The sequence below is a fragment of the Colobus angolensis genome, unplaced genomic scaffold (genome assembly GCF_000951035.1).
Source record: "Colobus angolensis palliatus isolate OR3802 unplaced genomic scaffold, Cang.pa_1.0 Scaffold26, whole genome shotgun sequence".
Taxonomy (NCBI): Eukaryota; Metazoa; Chordata; class Mammalia; order Primates; family Cercopithecidae; genus Colobus; species Colobus angolensis.
In genome coordinates this window covers 8131117-8150422 of record NW_012115821.1, presented here as the reverse complement: position 1 = coordinate 8150422, position 19306 = coordinate 8131117, and the positions used below count along the sequence as shown (strand labels likewise).

The following is a 19306-nucleotide window of genomic DNA, read 5'->3' as shown; positions in this document are numbered from 1 at the left end:
TATGAACCCATCAGTAGAGTAGTGGCTGAGTGGTTGTGGGATTCATAATTAACCATGACTTTCTCTCTTAGGCTGTATTTTTGTCTCGTCCCAGCTCTTCTGCCTGTTACTGACCTCACCTGTAGCTGTTTCTTCCAGCTTCCTTTGCTCTAACTTCCAGCTCATCTCTCATCTTGTTATTTTATTCATCAGGATATCTCCTCACCTTGCTTACGAACAGGAATTTCAGCAACATCACCCCAGAGCCCTGATTTAAAATGTGAGGCTCTTTTTCATGGTTTTTTTTCCCCTTCCTCGTCTTCAGAACTTAACTCAAATGCCAGCCAGGTTAGAACCTTTTCAGAAAATACCAAGAAGTTTCTTAGTATTTTCTTAGTGTAATATAATTTTCCTCTAATATTTGGGTGAATTAACACCCAGTGCCAAAGGTATGGGGAAAATATTTGTGAATTTAACCAGCTGCATACATTATGGCATTCTGATCAGGGGATTCCTGGACAAATGAGAAGTGTGCTTTTCCTTCTTGGTTTGTAGTTACTCATTACAGTTTATAAGCATAATAATCCAATATAAACACAGAAGACATGGTGTACCCATTATTCAACACACCGTCGTTGAGAGTAGAGTCCCCAGGAGACGTTATCCCCATGGGAGGGGCATCCCATTGTGCTGTAATGTCCATCTCACATCTGTATTAGTGAGCACACTGTCTTCATTTAGACAGGAGTGTAGATCTTAATGCCCACAAGTAACAAAAAGGACAGAAGGGGGCCAGGTGGGGCACAGCAGAGATTTGACAGTGCCTACTAGAAATAGGGCGACATGGAGCAGCTGCTTCCAGACATCTGTTACCAGCTTTAAAGAGAGGCTGCAGATCTGGACTTGCATGTGAAATTTAGTCGAGATATATGTGTGTATGTGTGTGTGTGTGTATATATATATATACACACACATACATATATCCACATACATAAATACACACACACATACACTTGTTTTTTTCTCTTCTTAAATCTGGTATAGCCTATGTATCTGTGGGCTATCTTTGGCTCATGACCTGCCATTTTGCCACCTTTGATTTTTACCATATAGTGGCACTGTGTCTTACTAGAACAATGCAGACAGCCTAACTTTGGGCTTTTTCCTTAAAATCAGTTTCCACTTAAATTTGTGTTTGAGAGAGATTTTCTCTGCAGAGGAATACTTTTTTTTTTATGCTGCACAAATCCTGGGGCAGGAGTGGGGGTGCTTGCTTAGAAATCAAAGGATCATTGAACCCCAAGAAGTGTTGCACATTTTTATGTCTTTGTTCATTTATCTTATAGCTTTCATAAGAATCTCAAAGGGACTCATGACCCCAAAATGCTTTAAAGAATGCTGCTGTTACAAAAGTAGGGATCTCTACTTGCTGTTCCTTGTGGAGCTGCCTTTAAAACAAAAATAACTGGGCTAGTTGAAGTTTTATAAACAAGGGGATGAAGAGGGGGACATGCTAGGAAGTCTGGGAGATGATGGGGTTGGGTAGTGACCCCCAAGAGTCTGTTCATGGCCTCTGCACCAAAGATGTAAAAGCCCACTGTGAATGCCAGAGTTTCCTCTCCCCCAGCACGGGCACTGCCTTGAGTGCGAACTGTCACACCTGTGTGTGCTAGCCCTTGACCTTGTTCCCTTCTCAGTTAACAACCTGGAATACCTTCAAGAACACAAAATCAGTAAATAAAACCAACAGGCGAACATAAGAGCCTTTTCTCTAAGCTAGAAACCCAGGCCTGCATCTCTTCTAGCCAGTTGTCTAGAAGTGAATCTTTGCAATGATTGTGCCCAGTAGTAGTGAAGGCATTTGAAAGCCAAGGCCAAATTCTATAGCTGATTGTTCCTGGTGTCACTCAGTCAGTGGAGACTTTAGTAGTGTGCAGTCTTTGGAATATTCTTGTTTAGAATCAAGAGAGTGCAGTGTGCAAACGCTTACTTACCTTTTCATTATTTCCCCACCCCCTCTTCTTTGAAAGCCAAAGGCACGTCCCTGACAGCTGAAAATAGCACGGGGAGGAATAATGCGGACACTTTTGAGGACAAGTTACACCTCCACTCAGCACTCTGGACTCCACGATGCCTTTGAGTCTGTTTTCCCAACCTCCTGTGGGCCTCAAGGGTAGAAACCTGCCTGGCTGTTGTTTTAACAGAGGATTTCCCTGAAGCTATGTCTCTAGCAGTGAGTACTCATAAAGGACACTGGATCAAGTTCAGCCACCGAATTGCTTTTATCAGTGTTAAAGTGGTCTGGACTGCTTGTACCAATCTGTGAGAAGTTTTTGTTTTTGTTTTGTTTTTTAACTTGCAGTATATCACGGAGCCACTCTTCAAGTAGATTGGCTGGGCAAAAGAATGTTTTGGCAAGAGCGTTACTGTAGACCTTTCTCCCTCCTTCCTTTTACTACCTTTTTTTTTTTTTAACACTGTCGTCTGTAGGTCACTCTCCAGCAGTTAGGCACCTTAACTGGAGACCAGAAACCTTCCAGAGGACAGAGGGCTGCATCCCGAGCAACCCTCTGAAGAAGGAAATTAGGCTTTAGATTTTGATAGCAGTGTTCCAGGAATGAAATACGGATGTTAGCCCAAGGCACCATGACAAAGTAGCCCAGCCTTTTGAAAGTAATTTGGGAAAAGAAACTGTCAGAAGTTTCTAACTTACAAACTGGTTTGAGATTTTCGATGCCCAGACAGCAAGTATAAATTATTTTGGAGACTTACTTTTCATGATACAAAAGCAATTCTGTGTGATTTTTTTTTTTTAAGAAAGAGAATGAAAGCTAGTTTTGAGAAAGGAAGGCCAAATTGGGTCGGGGGAGGGTGGGAATGAGGAAGTTAAAATCACTATAGGGAGAAAAAACTCTTTTCAAGATTTCCAAAGAGAAGAAATTTTCTTAATCCATTAAGTTTTCATGGTAAACAGTATGTCAGATTGGGTTGCTTGTCCTACCTAGTCTATTTTTGAAAGTCACCTTTTAAAGTGACATTATTAGATACACTTAAATGTTTCCAAGGCACTCTCTGCATTACCCTTGTTTTCCTCTTTGGATACTGTCCTGGGACTAAATGTAGGTTTCCACTTCAGGCACTTCTGGCATTGTGTGTTTTTGTATGCACTCCCCTTCATGCCACTCCAGATGTTTATTTGGATGTGGTTGGGGATGAGAGCAGACACCAAGGGAAGGGAGTTGGAGAACATGTAAGTCCCGACCTGAAGGTCTTTTGTGATGTGTGTATAGGATTGCCCTGACCCACACCCTCCTTTCTTGGGATTATACCAGCCATCTTCCTGAGAGTTTTGGAGCCCTCTAGGATATTTTTTCTAGTACCCCAACCCTAAAGAAAGACCTTAATATGTTAAAACAGCATTGCTTGGAGAAGGTGTCATTGAATTCGGATATGAGCCGGAGCCTTTAAATGGGTGCTTCCACCACTACAGGCTTCTGACACGAGAACCAGGCACTGTTGCTTAGAAAAACACACAAAGTTGCCGAACACAGGGTAAAATTTCCACGGCACTGATCGTTGCCCTGGCCAGGGCCTGATGAGAGCCAGTCAGTACATCCTTTTTTCCCTAGAGTTCTTGGGTTTCAAACTTCAGTTTCAGGGAATTTCAAGTCAACAACAGGTAGAATGAATAAACTTGGTTACCAGCCTAATAATGTGAATTGCTACAGAATTATTCTTATTACGTAAGAAAACAAAAACCTTATGCAGATACTTTAGCTATAAATTGATGTAAAATACTGATTTTTTTAAAGGAAGGAGAGAACAGTATCTTGTTCAATTATTATGCAATCAATCAGTAAATGTTTTTAAAATGATACTACAGGAGAGCTTAGTAAGGAGAGGGCATGGATGGGCCAGTTTGGCATAGTTAGGATAAATCAATGTGGTTTCCATCCCAGTCGGGGAAGAGAGAGGAGGTGAGAGGGAATCAGAACGTACCTGTTGATTCCTTGGTGACAAGTGCAATGGAGTATGGGTAGAATTTATTTTCAGAGCCAAGAGGACTTGATGGTTATAAAGTTGCCTTTAGCAATGGAATTTACAGATAGATCATGTTGTTCCGAAAGATGTGAATAGGATCCATGATAACAAGTTGATTCAGAACAATGTAGATATTTAGATTAGCAAGTATTGAACATTTGATTTCTTAGACTGAGGTTTTAATTGAATTTCATTATGTCTCCCGGTAATACACAGAGCATCGGGATTAGGAAATTAGCCATTTTGGATTCTGCCTGCCACAAACAGACCTATTCTAAACAGTGCTATTAAATTTTAGACTGTTCAAATATTTTATTTTCTCCTACAACTACTTTTTATGATGATGAACAATTAAGACCATTTAAAACACGGGAGTACAAGTATTTTTTTGAATTAAATTAACTTGCAAAAACCAAATTTGCAGTGGTTGGGTTGTTTCTAGACAGACTTTGGTATCAATTTAAAACCAAGATAATTTTTATATTCTTTCCAATAGAATTTCATGACAACTCCTGCAGTTTTCTTAACCTACAAAAAAAAAAAGTGCTGCAATGATGAACAAAGAATTATACAAAACCTACTTTTGTATCTTTATTTTGGAATTTCTTGTTCTATTATAAATATGGAAGTATCCCTATTTCAGAAGACATATTTTGTTAAAAATGAATTGTACATATTTAAATATGTATTTTTGCACAGGTCTTTTTTTCTGATATCCTGTTTTGGTACAATTGAGATCATCTAGTATTTATTTATTAATTAATAAAAGTAAATACCTTTTTATAATTTGAAGTGGTTCACTGCCAAGCCAATAGTTCTAGAACCTGCCTCCTTTACAGTTTTAAGGGATGCCTCTGTTCTGTGAAAAGTCTTTGTCCCCTTTAGTGTCTCGGGAGTGGATTCATACAGATGAAGTGGGCATTGCTTCTTCCTGGTTGCCTGGTTTCCCGATAGACTACATGTAACTAAGTGACACACTGCTTTTCTTTTGTTAGTATTTTATGTGTGAGAGTGTGTGATTGCGTGTGTGTGTGTGTGTGTGTGTATACTCTGAGCACATGTATGTTAGTATGTGATGTGGTTTAAAACTAATGGAAAAAACTGAAAAGTGCCTGAACCTAGTTTTAAGCTTAGACAGAATCTCTTTAAAAAGACTTGAATGTTCAGTTGAACTTTTGGAGTTTGCTTTTTTCCACGTAAATATTGTTTCTAAAATTTTAGGGGAGGAGTTGAAAACCACCCATGCTGGTAATTTTATAAGGTATTTTAAAATTAAGACCTTTTGGTTCATAGTAATTCAATTGGTGATGGATTGCCGGGTGGCACCAAGGGTTGCAAATCTTTTTGTCAGCCAGCAACTTACACGATGTGTCCGTTTTGTTATTCACTCATGAAATACAATTTAAAATAAAATATTTAAAATATTTTGTATTCCAAAAATATAATACAAATAAGTACCTCTGAGAACATGAAAAAAATGTATAATTTGAAAAATGTAACTTATAAAGGCAGCTGTCTTCCTGTAAGAGTTCTGTTGCCAAGGAATTTCTTAATGTCGCTCATTCTGTCCAGGGGGTTTGGGGGGATTGGGCTTTGAAAAAATATTGTTAAAAAGTTTGTTTAGCAGAAAATAATCATTTTTACATTTTGTGCAAAACATTTTACATTTTCAGATCATTTAAATGAGCACTACATACTGTCAGTGTGAATGTAGGGCCTTGAAAGCATTTTGCTTTTTTTTTTTTTTTTTGAGCTTGGTTATAAAAGCAATCTCCTGTGTTAAAAACGTGTGAATAGTTTGGTAATTTGTACACATAATCAAGAGCATCTCAGCTGGACTTTCTGTTGGCTGCTGTATAGAACATGAACAAATGTCAAGGGATAGAAAATTACTTTGGATATTTAAAAGAGAAGAAATATATAGTCTATTTGTTTTGTAACAAGTTTCTGTAAATAAAATAATTTATACTATTTATAAGAAAAGGTTGTGCTTTGCTTTATAAGAAATTAGCTTGTGGAACAAACATGTTACTTAACGGGCAATAAAATTAGGACTTCTCAATAAATAAGGTTGGCTGCATGAAATATTTTACATGTTTCTGCCTCGTTGTGATACTAAACCCTTTCAGTCTACTCTGACTTTTCATCACTTTTGGCATTGAACACCCTTGTGAAGCCCCTTCACTTTAGCCTCCCTGTTATATAAGCTAAATACTTCTAAGACTGGGGGATGTTTCCATTTGCGGGCACAAAGCTTTGCCTTGGATAAATTAGCAACTGTGTAAACAGTGAACACTGCTGTATTCTGGCCTTGCATGTTTGTGAAGGAAACAAGAGGGAGTTGATGGATTGAGAAACACATTCTGTTTGTACTTAGGTGCAAAATTGATGACATGTAGTTTTGATTTAAGATAAGCTTTTTATCCAGACCTGGTCTAATCTCTTCCTTTTACATACCTCCCTTACTGGCAATACAAGTGCATTTTAGTATTATTTGGAACACAGCATAATCATTTACCTCTAGAAATCCAGACATTTTTACTGTTTGCAAATCATTCTGATAAATTATTTTTGTTGCTTAAAATAAGAGGAGCAACTGCTTTGTATATGAGCAAAAATGTTCATACCTGATATGAAAGAGTCATGTTGGCTTCAGTTCCTACTGCCCTATGGACTTCCCATTCCCTCCTTAAGTCAGCCACCCACTCAGTACTTCCCACAAATCTAATCATGAGGTACTCTCTGTAGGTAAATCCTTTCACCATGGATGTCCTCAGACCTCCCAAGAAAAGGTTCAACTGCTAAGTCAATCTCTTACCCTTTTTAATTCCATTCCCTTGCAGGTATCCCGGCCCTGCATAACAAGATGATCCCAACTCAAGGAAAAGGGTTTAGCAGTGTTGGATCTTGGCATATGTGGGATTTCACCAGGCAGAAAGGCAGACAAGAGTAAGATTCTAGGCAGATGGAGCAAATGCGTCAAACATGGGTATGAAGATGTTGAGGGATAGAGAATAATTTTGCAGGAATTTTGCTGGATGGAAGGGCCTTATAGGGTTAGAGAAGCTGGTGTCAGGCTGCCAAGGACCTTGAATGTCATGGGGCCTCATCCAGGAACACATGGGATCAGGCTTAGATTAATCCAAATGTAACTGTCAGAGCCCAGAGATATTTCATGGTCCAGTCCTAGCACCGTGCAGCTGCCAAAAGTCAAAGCCATTCAAATCTGTACTGAAAACTTTGGAAAATCAAAGACGCACTTAAGTCTCTTTCCCCATCTCTTGAATTCTTACTCTCTTTTGCCTCAAAGATCTGTCTTTACCTGCCCCTGTCCCCAGTCCTAACAGAAAGCACTCCCCTAAATCAAGTCTAAGTTCCTCTCCCTTCTCACTCCTTTCTTAGTCTCCTCTTTCTTGTAAGAAGTTCTTGCTTCTGTTGTTAATGGAAGTTAATTAAAGTAGTCTTTCACTTTGTAAGGCTGTAATTCTTGGCACTTGTTATCCTCATTTTCTACATCCAAAACCTGTGAACTAGAATATCTCTTAGGAGGTAAGGAAGAGTGAGGCTATCAGCCAAAGAAAAAGTCTCCAGAGGGAAGGGGAGAATCACTTGTAATTTAATTCTTTGTCAAAAAAACATCTCTGCCACCTATGGCCCCCCAGTAACAATGGAAGACAGAATCAACAGGTGAGAACCTCGGACAAAAATAAGTTACAAAGCTGTTGTAATCCAGGTAAGAGCTATTAAGTTTCCAAACTAAGGCTGACCATGAGGATACCTGATACTGATTTCAGAAATCTTTTACAAGTAGAACCAACAGGCCTTGAAGTCTAATTCTATTCAACATTAAAGGGAAGAGTGAGTCTAAGAAGACTTCAGGTTTTTAGCTTGGCCAAACCAATTGAGCTTTAAGTGAAATGTGTGATATGGCAATAGAGAATGAAAAAGACATAATGATAGATTTGAGCTGCTGGTGGGAAATTGTGGTTTAGTGCCCAGCTGGCTGTACAGGCTGGATGGACCTTAGGAGGGAGCTTTGAGCTGGAAAATAAAGATGGAGAGTTGTCTTTCACTTTTAGATGATCAATGAGGTCATAAGGGTAGATGAGTTTACCTGGGAAAATTAGGTAGCTATTCGATTTGGCTTATTATGTTAAAATAATACTTCTCTAGTTAAGTACTTAATAAACCCAACACTGTGCCAAGTTATATATATCCTCTCTTTTACGAAGCCCTCATAGGGCAGGTATTTTGATTCCAATCATACTGATGAGGAACTCCTAAGAAGGTATCTTGCTTAAGGTCCCATGACAAATAGGTGGCAGATCCAGGATAATTCAAGCCTGTCAGAACAGTGATTCTTAATTTTTCCCCTCCTCAGGCTCCAGGAATCACATGAAGTTACGGATCCTGTCTGACCGAGGCACAGGCACACTACATTTTTATATTCTGCCTCCAGGATATCACAAACCTGAAGCCTATCCTCCATGGCCCAGAGAGAAAACCCAGGACAAGACCTTGGAGAAGACTATTTTCATGAAGACAAATGGAGAAAAGCACTAGAGTAAAAAGTCAGAGAGGTAAGGAAAGGCAGAGAAGGGTGAGATTGAGATGGTTACAGGGTTAGAAGTTTAGAGTCGATTCCATTATAATTAGCAATGCCATCTACCCATTTAGGTAATGTTTTATTATCCTGCTGTTTAGTCCAGGATAACTGGAACAGCATGTATTGGTTGGGTGGAAAAGTTAGAACTTGGGCAGGGAGATTGCCAAAGAATTAAGAGTATGAGTGAAGATGTGACTGAGTGATTGATGATGGTCTGAATTGGATATTCAGGGAAGAGAACTGGAAGCCCACCACGTAGAATCTATGCAGGTGCTCTTAAGACACTGGTTTGACTGGAATTACCTTCTTGTTAGATCTTAGGAATCTCCTTCCAGGTAACTTTTTCTATGATTAGACAATTGATTTGTTCAGGGTCACAGAGCAAAGTCCGCATTCAATTCCATGTGGCCAATAAAAGTGAGGGGCTACGGGGCGGGATCCAGGGGCCAGAGTTATCAAAGTGATACAGCACTTTTAGGAATAGGACAGGGAATGGAGGAATTGGAATTCCAGTATTATTTTCAAAAGCAGAACTGGCCAGATGTGCTTGTGATTCCTGGGTGGAAACTATGGCAGTGGACAGAAGCAGCATGAAGGAAAAGAGCACTGGAATTCAGGTTGAGGAACTGTGAAGCCAAGGGTGTTGTATAGGTTGTCCATTTCAAATTAGGGTTGGGAGGAAGACTGAGGCAGCTACTTGGTTCTGGGATGATCTGCATGGAAGAGGGCAGAGTGACTTGGAGATGTGTGGTTGAGGACAGTGAGCACAGTGAGTTGATGGTGTTGCTGGGTTGTAAGCAGCTTCAAAGAGATGGCATTTTGGAAGAAGGTGGAAACATAATGGCCAGGAAAACAAGCAAAGGACTAGGAAACACTGAACTGAAGTGCATATGAATAAACAATCTCTAACCCAGAGGGTTTCAAGAAAAGCAGAGTCCTCAAAAATCAAAGGTAGAGTTTCCCCACATTGATATTATACGAATAGTACTTTGGAAAAGCACAGGTCTCTGGTCATCTCTAAAAGGCAAGGTTGGTAAAGTTGTCAAGGTGCCAGCTGCTGGTAGTCTTAACTAAATGGTCTCTTCAAGGGAAAGGGGATATATAATGGTTGGATTAAAGGCTCATCATTGAATAGCAAATTGTCCCCCTTGTTTCTTAAACCCAATTTGTACAGGGAAAGTTATGCCACTGTAAGAGATTTTTAAATAAAAAACAGTTACACCCTCTGACCATGTATGTCAAGGTTAAAATGGCCTGGATCAGATTGCTACAAATTCCTGATAGCCTTTATATTCCTTTAGAAACACAAGCATAATGCAAATCTGTGGCTCTATAGCTTTGAAACCAAAACTAGTGATTGTCAGAGCTTTTCATGTTTTCCAGATGGGGATTTTACCTCACTGCCCCATTGCCATTGTGGAGGCACATGTTACCAGCAACTACAAGTTTATGTAGCATTGGGAAGGCCAGGGATTATCATAGTTCCCTCCACCCTTTTTCCCCATAATCATGGGGGCAGGTATTTCAACTGTCAACTGTTCATCCTCTTAAAAACATTAGGTTAACAGCAGCACCAAGGACTAATTCAGAATATGAAATTACAGAAATGATTTGCTAATGATTAGTAGCCTTTTATCAATTAATGTTTGGTCAGGTTATAAAAGACCAAATGTATTCAGTCATAAAATCCTAAGTGTATTGGAGTATTGCCTGCTCAGTGATCAAGTTGTAGGTATCCTTCTAGCTGTCTGGGGCAGGTAAAAGCTGGGTGCTTAACAAAAGTGATTTTTATACTGTTTCTGTCCTAAGAGACACTGCTATTTAAAAATTGACCTAAAGCTATTATTTCTAATACAGGAAATAGATTACCATACTTTGACATAGCTTTAAAATATTTATCTCTTACTGGATAGATTTGCTATAAAACCAAATTTTATTGAGGTACGAGAAACTGGCATTTTTGCTTTAAAAATAATCACAAAAGATAGTTGATCCTGGTGATGTCATTTCACACTAGGATAGTTAATTTTGACTGAAACCAGGGTTAAAAATAAGATTGTTTCCAACTTCAAAAGAAAACATTTACCAACATGAAAAAGGAACTATGTATAACTGTTTTAGCTGTCGCTCTGCAAATATAACTATCATTTCATAATCTTATTCATACTGTGAAGCACCCTTCTTGAATAAAAGCAGAAAAGACAGACTTTCAAAAAACAAGCTGTATCAATTAAAGCTACTAGAGACAAGATGGTTAAGAATTATTTGGATAGTTTCTCCTAGCTCAAGCTTGTCCAACCCACAGCCCACGACAGCTTTGAATGTGGCCCAACACACGTGTAAATTTTCTTAAAACATTGAGGTGTTTTTTTTGTTTTGTTTTGAGCTCATCAACTAAGTGTATTTTTGTGTGGCACCCAAGACAGTTCTTCCAGTGTGGCCCAGGGAAACCAGAATATTGGACACCCTGTCCTAGTTGATTAACACAGGACACTTTTAACCATCAACGTCACATGTACAATATTGGGGGTAGTGCAGGGATAACAAACTCAAATGCCAACAGGGGCCAGGCAGGCAGTGTATATGAACAGACTGGGTGGACTGGGGCACACTGGAAACAAGTTCTGTTTGTCGCTTAGCTTATTGGAGCATGAGTCCAGAGTTAGCCTAATCTTTCCTTTTTCCAGAGAAGCTAGATATGTGGTTTTTAAACTGTCAACTTTTACGTGGTGACTATAAATTTTTTTCTTGAAAAAAGTATTTAGGCTTAAGTATTAAGCCTAAAAGTATTAAGCTGCCAGTTGCAGCTTGTGGGTGACCAACTGCAACTTTGTAACATTCAGAAGCCACCTTTGCATTCCTGACTAGCTTTGGTTTTCTGTAGAAACCCAAAAAGCTGAGGTTTTTTTTCTTCAAGAAATGTTTTCTAGATAAGCATTTTTAGAAATTCATACGTGGATATTCTCAAAATAGGCATATTCAGCATTTTAAAAGCCGCCCCTCCACCATAGTGCCTACAGGAAACTCCTTTCAAAACAGAGCTCTGGCCACATTGCTTTCCTTGGCATATAACCAATGGCTGTTCTTCCAGCGATGAGAGCCACTGTCTTCACTTTTAAGATAATGCTTCTAATATTTTGCCATTAATTACCTTGTGATAGGGCTTTGATTGCCCAGCCTATTATTCATAGTCTACTGAAGAGTTTTTATCATGAAGAAATGTTGAATTGTATCAAATTATTTTCAATCAAATGAGATCATGTGTTTTTTTCTACTAATATGTTAACAGGGATCATTCCCATCAGTAAATGCTCTTTAAAACAAAAAAAACTCAAAACTCTTCTTTCCTTCCCCTGCCTTTTACAGTAAAATGCCATTTCCCATTCTTTTCTGAACTCACCTCTACCAAAACTGCTCATTAAGGTCACTAGTATCTCTGGTATCTTTTACTTAAGCCAAAAAGCTTAGGATCTCCTCTGATAAATTTTCTCCCCCTCATCCCATTCTAATCTTTTAGCAAATCCAGCTGCCGCTACAATCCATGCCACCGAATGCCATAGTGAGACTTAAAAGGTAAGCCAAATCTGCACTTAAAATTACCAGTCTTTTTTCCCTCCATATGTGCATGGGCTTTCCCTCCTTTTCACTTAAATGTCACCTTACCATAGAAGCCTTTCACAGCACCTCACAGAAGAGAGTCTATACCCTGTATCTCTCTCTCTCTCTGGTTTCATATTTCTTATAGTACTTATTCCTATCTGACACACTGAAAAAAAACAGGGGAACAACTTTGTTTTCCTCACTGCTATTACTATGGTCCTACTTTTGGAAAAAGGATTCAATCTGCTAATATTTACATACAAGGTTTTAGAAAACTGAGATCGGCCTTGGTAGATTCTGTAATCCAGGTTATGTCAGTGTCCTAAAATAGGGTAACTTCCTGTCCTATTGGTTACTTGTTTCTGAGGGAAAGCTTATTACACATTTTATTATCTTCTATCTTTTGTATACTAAGTGGGAGACACTGTTTAATTGCAGGCCACTATATAGTATGTACTCTTCTTTCTAAAAAACCAGGAAGCTTACAGGTAAGAAATAATGGGCTGTGTCACCATCTGTATTTTACTGATGAGGCAGTAAGGATCTGAACCCAGCTGCAATCTTAACACTATAAACCAGATTTTCAGTAATGAATAATTCAAGTGACAGTATTTTAACATAAGTGGACCCCATTCCACATGGCATATGTGTTTAAGAAAAAATAAATGGAAAGAAACAATGCATATTTATTTTATACAGTTGACCTGGGCACATAGTGAAGTAAGCTATAAAAATTCCAAATATCTCTAAAGGAAATCCTTTGTTACATGGCTTTACATATTAATTACTCTGGAAAGTTTTTGAACTCTGTTTAGTAGCAGATCGCCTTTCTTGATAGTTTCTTGGTACTGCCAGTTCTTGCTATCAGGTCTATAAATAAATTCAAGAAAAAATGAATTATTTACCAGTCACATTACTCCATGACAACAGTTGACCTACTTTTAAAATTTAAGGCACTTAAAATTTAGGAATGCCCCTTATTCTGAGCAGTGTAACAAATGATACACAAAATGAGAGTACCTGTTGGTTTCTACTATTTCATTCACTTTATCTATTTTGCAGTGTAGTCTCCCAGCAGCAATAAACCTGGACAGTTCCCTAGATTAGAGAAAAAAAATAACAGCATTAGCTTTATAGAAAATTCTTAGAAAAATGCAAACCGCATTAAAATACTGTCTTAAAATTGTAACATTTAGCTTCCCTTCAAGCTTGTTATTGCATATGCAGTAGTTGAGGTTGTCCCTGATGTTATTGCAGGCTTTAAGTCATCTAGAATAAACATGATCCTAGAAGTTCATATTCAGATAGAAAGTAGATCAAACAATGAAACCATTCATATGTACTCTGAGAAAAACTGTAGGTTAGGAAAAATTAGGGACTAAAACTGATTAAACTAATAAAGTAATAAACTGTTTCAAACAAAAGACCTAAAACAAAATTATGGAACACAGCCCATGGGTAAACACATCAATAGCAGTAGTATTTACTAAAACAACGACCCCTTCCCTCTCCAACATGTCTTAGTCTAAACAAGTGGGAGGCGAGAAATGATGTAGAATTATTGCTTTGCCCGTTTTTAAAAAGGGGATTTCATCTAAAATGTAGTTTTTTAAGGGAGAAAGAAAGAAGAATCCATAACAACCCAGATTTGAGATTCTTAGGTATCACAGAAATTTAAAACAAGGGCTTTGTAGGTAACAACAACTAGAGCTCAATGGTGCAACCTTTGCCTTAATCTTAAGCTTGTCTTAGAACGTGAAGAAAAAAAACTGAACAATTCAAATACTACCGGAATTCAGCTACTACCTGAAAGGTACCAGCTGCCTTGCAATTCACTTGTCATCAAGATGACTTAAGGAATACTGCTGTGTGTGCCCCTAACTAATTAAGGCTTTATCATCTTCACATCACAGTTAAGATACTGAAGAGACATAACCTGACCAAGGCCACAGAGTTGGAAAAAGAAGCAAAGCCAAGCCCTTTTTCTCATGCACTGCTCACAACAAGCCACTCCTTCCACTGACTCATGAAAAACACACTCATAATGCCCAGCCTGCACCCTAATGAACAACCCTCTTGGAGCGTGGTCATCTGACTTCAGTTTCACAGACTAGAATTCAGAAATGGAACAAAATCTTGGGATACGTGCCTTCTGTTTTGGTAAGGATCATTTAAGAAATGTGTTGGTGTCTGAAACTTCAAGTGGTTAAAAAACAGAAAATATATGTATAGACTGTGACAATATGTTAAAAGGTACTGTACAATTCTTTAGAATGTTATGGATGTTTGAAATTTAAAAAATACTAAAAAGAAAATGGTCTTATTTAAAAGAAATGCATCTTCATTTAAAGTTTCCACTGCAGACCATTGAAAACACCATCATCAACATTTAAAAACACCCACATGTGGGAGCCACCGATCTAGATACCATCTGGACATCCCATATTGTGTATGTCTCTTCCCCAACTATACTCTTCCACCCTCGTCCAAGCCACAGTAACATCTCCTCCAAGAGCTACTAAACAGCGCAACTGGTCTCTGCTACCTTACTCTATATAAGACACTGCAGAGGACCATGTAACTTGGGCTCAAAATCTTCCGGTGGCTCCCTATCAAACCTAAATTAAAACTCAAACTCCATTCCATGACCTACAAGACCCCTCCACAAATCACCTAACTCTCCATATATTATCCTCACAATCTCCTACTGCTCCCCCAACGATGCTGGAGCCACACTGACATTTTGTGTTCCTACAACATCCAAGCTCAAAGCCTTAGCCTTTTCTATCCCCTTTTCTGCACGCAGAAGGACTCCGTATGCCTGACTCTTCTCAATTCAAATCTTAAAGCAAACCTCATCTCCTCAAGCATGCCATATGTAAGGATAGCATTTTCTCATCTCCATAGGTTCATTTCTATGTGAAATTACCTTTTATATTTATTTGCTTCCTTGCCATCTCTTCCCTACTACTACAATGAAAGTCTGTGAAGAGGGAGCTGTAAAACAATACCAAACATACAGTAATGGCTCATTAAGTATTTGTTCAATCACTGATGCAAGTACTAAAAGTCCCACATTTAACAACCAATTTGACCAGAATTGCAGCAGCAACCTAAAAACTGGAAGGACTTATCAGAGGGGATATGACCAACTGTAAAATATGAGATCTAAGAGTCATTACTGTAGCTGCAGTGTGGTCTACAAAGAAATTACAGAAGACAACTCGTAACAACTGGTCTAATGACCTTTAACAAATCACTTAGAGTCACTACAACTCATTTTCCCATCTGTTAATGCAAGGGGCAGATATGAGGAAGGCAGAGGCGACAGGATATGTTTTGATAATATTGAGGAAAAAACCTCCCCCCTCCCCGTCAAGGTTGAGGGAACCAATGTAAACAAGTAAACTGTACAAGTTCATGTATTAAAAGGCAACTTTAAAACTTCAGTTAACGTGGCATTATTCAGACTTACTGATCAATGAATTCCACACCAACACCAAATGCTTCTGCCATATAGCCAAGGGTTAATGACCTGTATGACTCCAGCAGCTGACTGTATGCATGAATTCTCATTTCTCTTACATAGTATCGATAATGAGGGGCAAAAAGCCAGTCCTTTTTCATTTCCTGTTCCACAACCGCTGCAATGAATAAAATGACAAATTATAAGACTCTCCTTTTCAGATAAAAAGATTAAAAACTAAAGCAACACTAGTTGAGTCCAACAGATGGATGAACAAGTATCAAATTTCTCACTGCCCTTCCACATCATGTCATCAACAATGGCAGCAACAGCAGTAATAAAGGCCAGGTATGTAAACATCATCCTTAAGTAGCAGGTGGCTATTTGACATCACCATCAGAAACAGCTCAGCTTCTTAAGGAACTTGTTCACAGATGACAAAGTTCACGTACTAACATTTTAACCATGGAGAACTTCTTATGCCTTAAGTAAAATAAAGTAAAATTCATTTTTTAAACAATTCTAACAGAGAAACAGCAGGTGCAGTGAAAAATGATTTATACAGACCAGAAAAAAGGTATAAACCAGACATTTTCAAAAAGCAACAAAACTCAGAAGCAAGAAAGCAAAGACTGATGACTCCTATTTCCTGTTATTTGTTCATGTAAATAGTCTACCTAACAAAACACTATGAACAAGGTTTGAAGACAAATGATAAACTAGAAATTTTATTTACAATGATGAGTTAATGGCCTTGATCCAGAAAGGTCTTTAGAAGTCAATTAAACAGTAAAATGTACGTAGAGTATTAATGAGCAATCCACACAAATATAAATTATTTTACTGAATAACTCCTGTATATCACTGCTCTAGATAGTTATATGGCAGTGAACCAAAAGACAAGATCCTTGCTGCCACAAAAACTAAATTTTCAAAGGGCAGAGACAGATCAACAAATACACAAGATAAATCCTGTGAAGAAAATAAAAGCAACATGATACAGTGACAAGCAAGTCCTCCACTGGATTGGAGTGGACAGGGAATATCTCTTTGAGGGGTTGGCTAAGCACAGAGCAATGTAAATGATAAAAAAGTCTGAAGGCAGGAAAAGCATGGTTAAGCCCAGGAACAGAAAGGATGGCAGACTCAGTAATGCAAGCAGGAAGACAACTACAGGGATACAGAAGGTGAGCAAGAAAAGAGACTCTAGAGTATACTTATGTTTGTGGTTTCGACGAGATGGAAATCCCTGGAGAAGGAGAATATTTGTTTTTAGTGTTGGGGGTCAGGGTGGGATTTAAGCATACTTTGGCAGTGTTCAAGTGGATATGCCTATTAAACAGCCAAGTGAGGACACTAAGCAGGCATTAAGGCATGAGTCTGGTGCTCCAGTTTGGGGCTGGAGACATGAATTTGTCAATCACTGCCATTCAAACGTATCTGATGGCACAAAATGAAGATAAGAGACAAGGGCAGTAACTCAGTCTAAGGCAGTCAGTCACTGAGAGGTGTAACAGTGGATGAGGAGGTAGGTCCAGAGAAAACAAGAGCATGTTACAGCAGAACCAAGAGAAAGCTGTGGTGAGAAGCAAAGGATGGTCAACATCAAGGCAGACAAAGATGAGCAAGGGAACACATGATTTAGCAACATGGAGTTCAATGGCCACTAACCATGAGATGGTACGTATTCTCACTAATAAGAGAAATGCATAACACATCAATAAAATTATTTCTGTCCTCTCAGACTGGCAAAGAGTATGGAGAGGGTGGGACAGGCTCTCTCAAATGCTATAGACTGAGAGAAGTATAAATTGTGTAAATATAAACTGGCATATTTCTGGAGGGCAACAGTGGTCAAGACACAATATATTTAACCTTTGGAAAGTTCAATTTCTTAGACTTTTTTCCCAAGGAAATAACAAGTGGGAAGGATGCATTGTTGGAGTGTTCAAAACAGGGTTGCTTATAATAGGGCAAAACTGGAAACAACCTAGTTTTCTGTCAGTAGAGGATAAATTATGGCATAGCCAATAAATTGAAATACTAGGAAGTCCTTAAGAAAGGATAACGTGAAGCTCCTAGGAACACTACCTGTTCAATTTGCTGCTATTCTCAATGTTAGTACATGACAGCCACTCAAAAACTAAATGACCAATTATATGTATAGTGACATGAAAAGATACACACATTACTTGTGAAGAGAAAAAAAGGTACTTACAAAACAGCATATAAAATACATCCACAATACATAAAAGTGTTACATGCTTGTATCTCTGGATAACAGTACCCCTGAAGGACACACTTGAAAACCTGATTAACAGCAGTTGCCTTTAGAGAAAGGACACTGGTGATCATATATTAGAGAAAGACTTTTTCTTCTTTATATGATACTGTTTACAACTGTATCATATAAAGTGTACATATAGTGTATAGTGTATGTGTACATATAGCTTTGGTTTTTAAATGTTTTTTTCTTTTTTAAAGTGCATATAATAAATGAATAAAAGGTCTAGAAGGATATATAACAAAATATTAAAATCATTGTCTCGGGAAGAATTTTATGTGAGTGAATGCGTGTATGGATTTGGGGGTGAGGTGAGATACAAAACCTTTCACTTTCTCAGTTTATTTTTGATTTCTAAATATAGTCAGGTATTACCTAGAAAAGGACACTACTTCCTTTTCCAATTGAATTATTTTAGAGCACATTAGTACCAAGTACTATCCTGCTGTCAGGGTCATTAAGAAGATTAAAAAAAAAAAAAGCATAAGGTCTGCTCCCAGAAATTCTAGTTAGCAAAGGAGGCAAACTAGGAAATTATCACAAAACAGTGTGCTAAGTTTTAGCAAGTGGGGCATGTGGCCAGTAAGTATATGAAAAGATGCTCAATGAAACTAGTCATTAGAGAAACACAAATCAAAATTACAATGATATCATTTCATACCCACAACGATACCTATAATCAAAAAGACAGAAAATAGTAAGTACTGGATGTGGGAACACTGGGACCCTCACACACTGCTGATGCGAATGTCAAATGGTGCAGGCACCTGCTTTGGAAAACTGGCAGTTACTCAAAAAGTTTATTAGAGGGTTACCATTAAAATGCAGCCATTCCACTCCATATGTCCACAGAAAAAGCTGTACACAAATCTTCATTATAGCATTATTGATAGTAGCCAAAAAGTGCAATCAACCCAAAAATCTATGAACTAATGAATGGATAAATAAAATGCAGTATATACGTACAACAGACTATCATTTGGCTATAAAACAAAATGAAGTACTGATACATGCTACAACATGGATGAATGTGAGAGCATTATCAAGTGAAAAGCCAGGAACAAAAAGCCACATATTTTCTGACTGCACTTAGATGATATGTCAAGAATAGGCAAATCCGTACAGACAAAGTAGATCACTGGTTGCCAGGGGCTGGGCGAAAGGTGGAATAGGGAGTGACTGCCAATGGGTATGCGTTTCCTTTAGGGGTGATCAAGATGTTCTGGAATTATTATTTTCAAAACCTTGCCAACATACTAAAAACTACTGTATTGTACACTTTAGGTAATTTTATGGTATGTGATTTATACCTCAATTTTTTTTTTTTTTT

At 38.2% G+C, this 19306-nt stretch overlaps 2 protein-coding genes and 1 long non-coding RNA gene across 3 annotated transcripts in view; 2 read left to right on the top strand and 1 right to left on the bottom strand.

The window, feature by feature from the left end:
- The window catches only part of ATXN7 (ataxin 7), a 35976-nt gene extending 29973 nt beyond the window's left edge, over positions 1–6003 (top strand). Inside the window, exon 9 of the mRNA XM_011947187.1 lies at positions 2010–6003. Coding sequence (XP_011802577.1) covers positions 2010–2027 — 18 coding nt within the window. The 3' untranslated portion in view covers positions 2028–6003. The remainder of the gene's footprint in view (positions 1–2009) is intronic.
- A 189-nt stretch (positions 6004–6192) lies between these two features.
- LOC105515382 lies at positions 6193–14549 on the top strand. The gene is made up of 3 exons (XR_001002318.1): positions 6193–8600; positions 12144–12199; positions 14140–14549. It is a non-coding gene; the product is annotated as an uncharacterized LOC105515382 (long non-coding RNA).
- PSMD6 (proteasome (prosome, macropain) 26S subunit, non-ATPase, 6) overlaps positions 12893–19306 on the bottom strand; it is a 12940-nt gene continuing 6526 nt past the window's right edge. The window contains 3 exon segments of the mRNA XM_011947186.1: positions 12893–13096; positions 13247–13324; positions 15702–15870. Of these exon segments, the coding sequence (XP_011802576.1) occupies positions 13000–13096; positions 13247–13324; positions 15702–15870 (344 nt within the window). The 3' untranslated portion in view covers positions 12893–12999.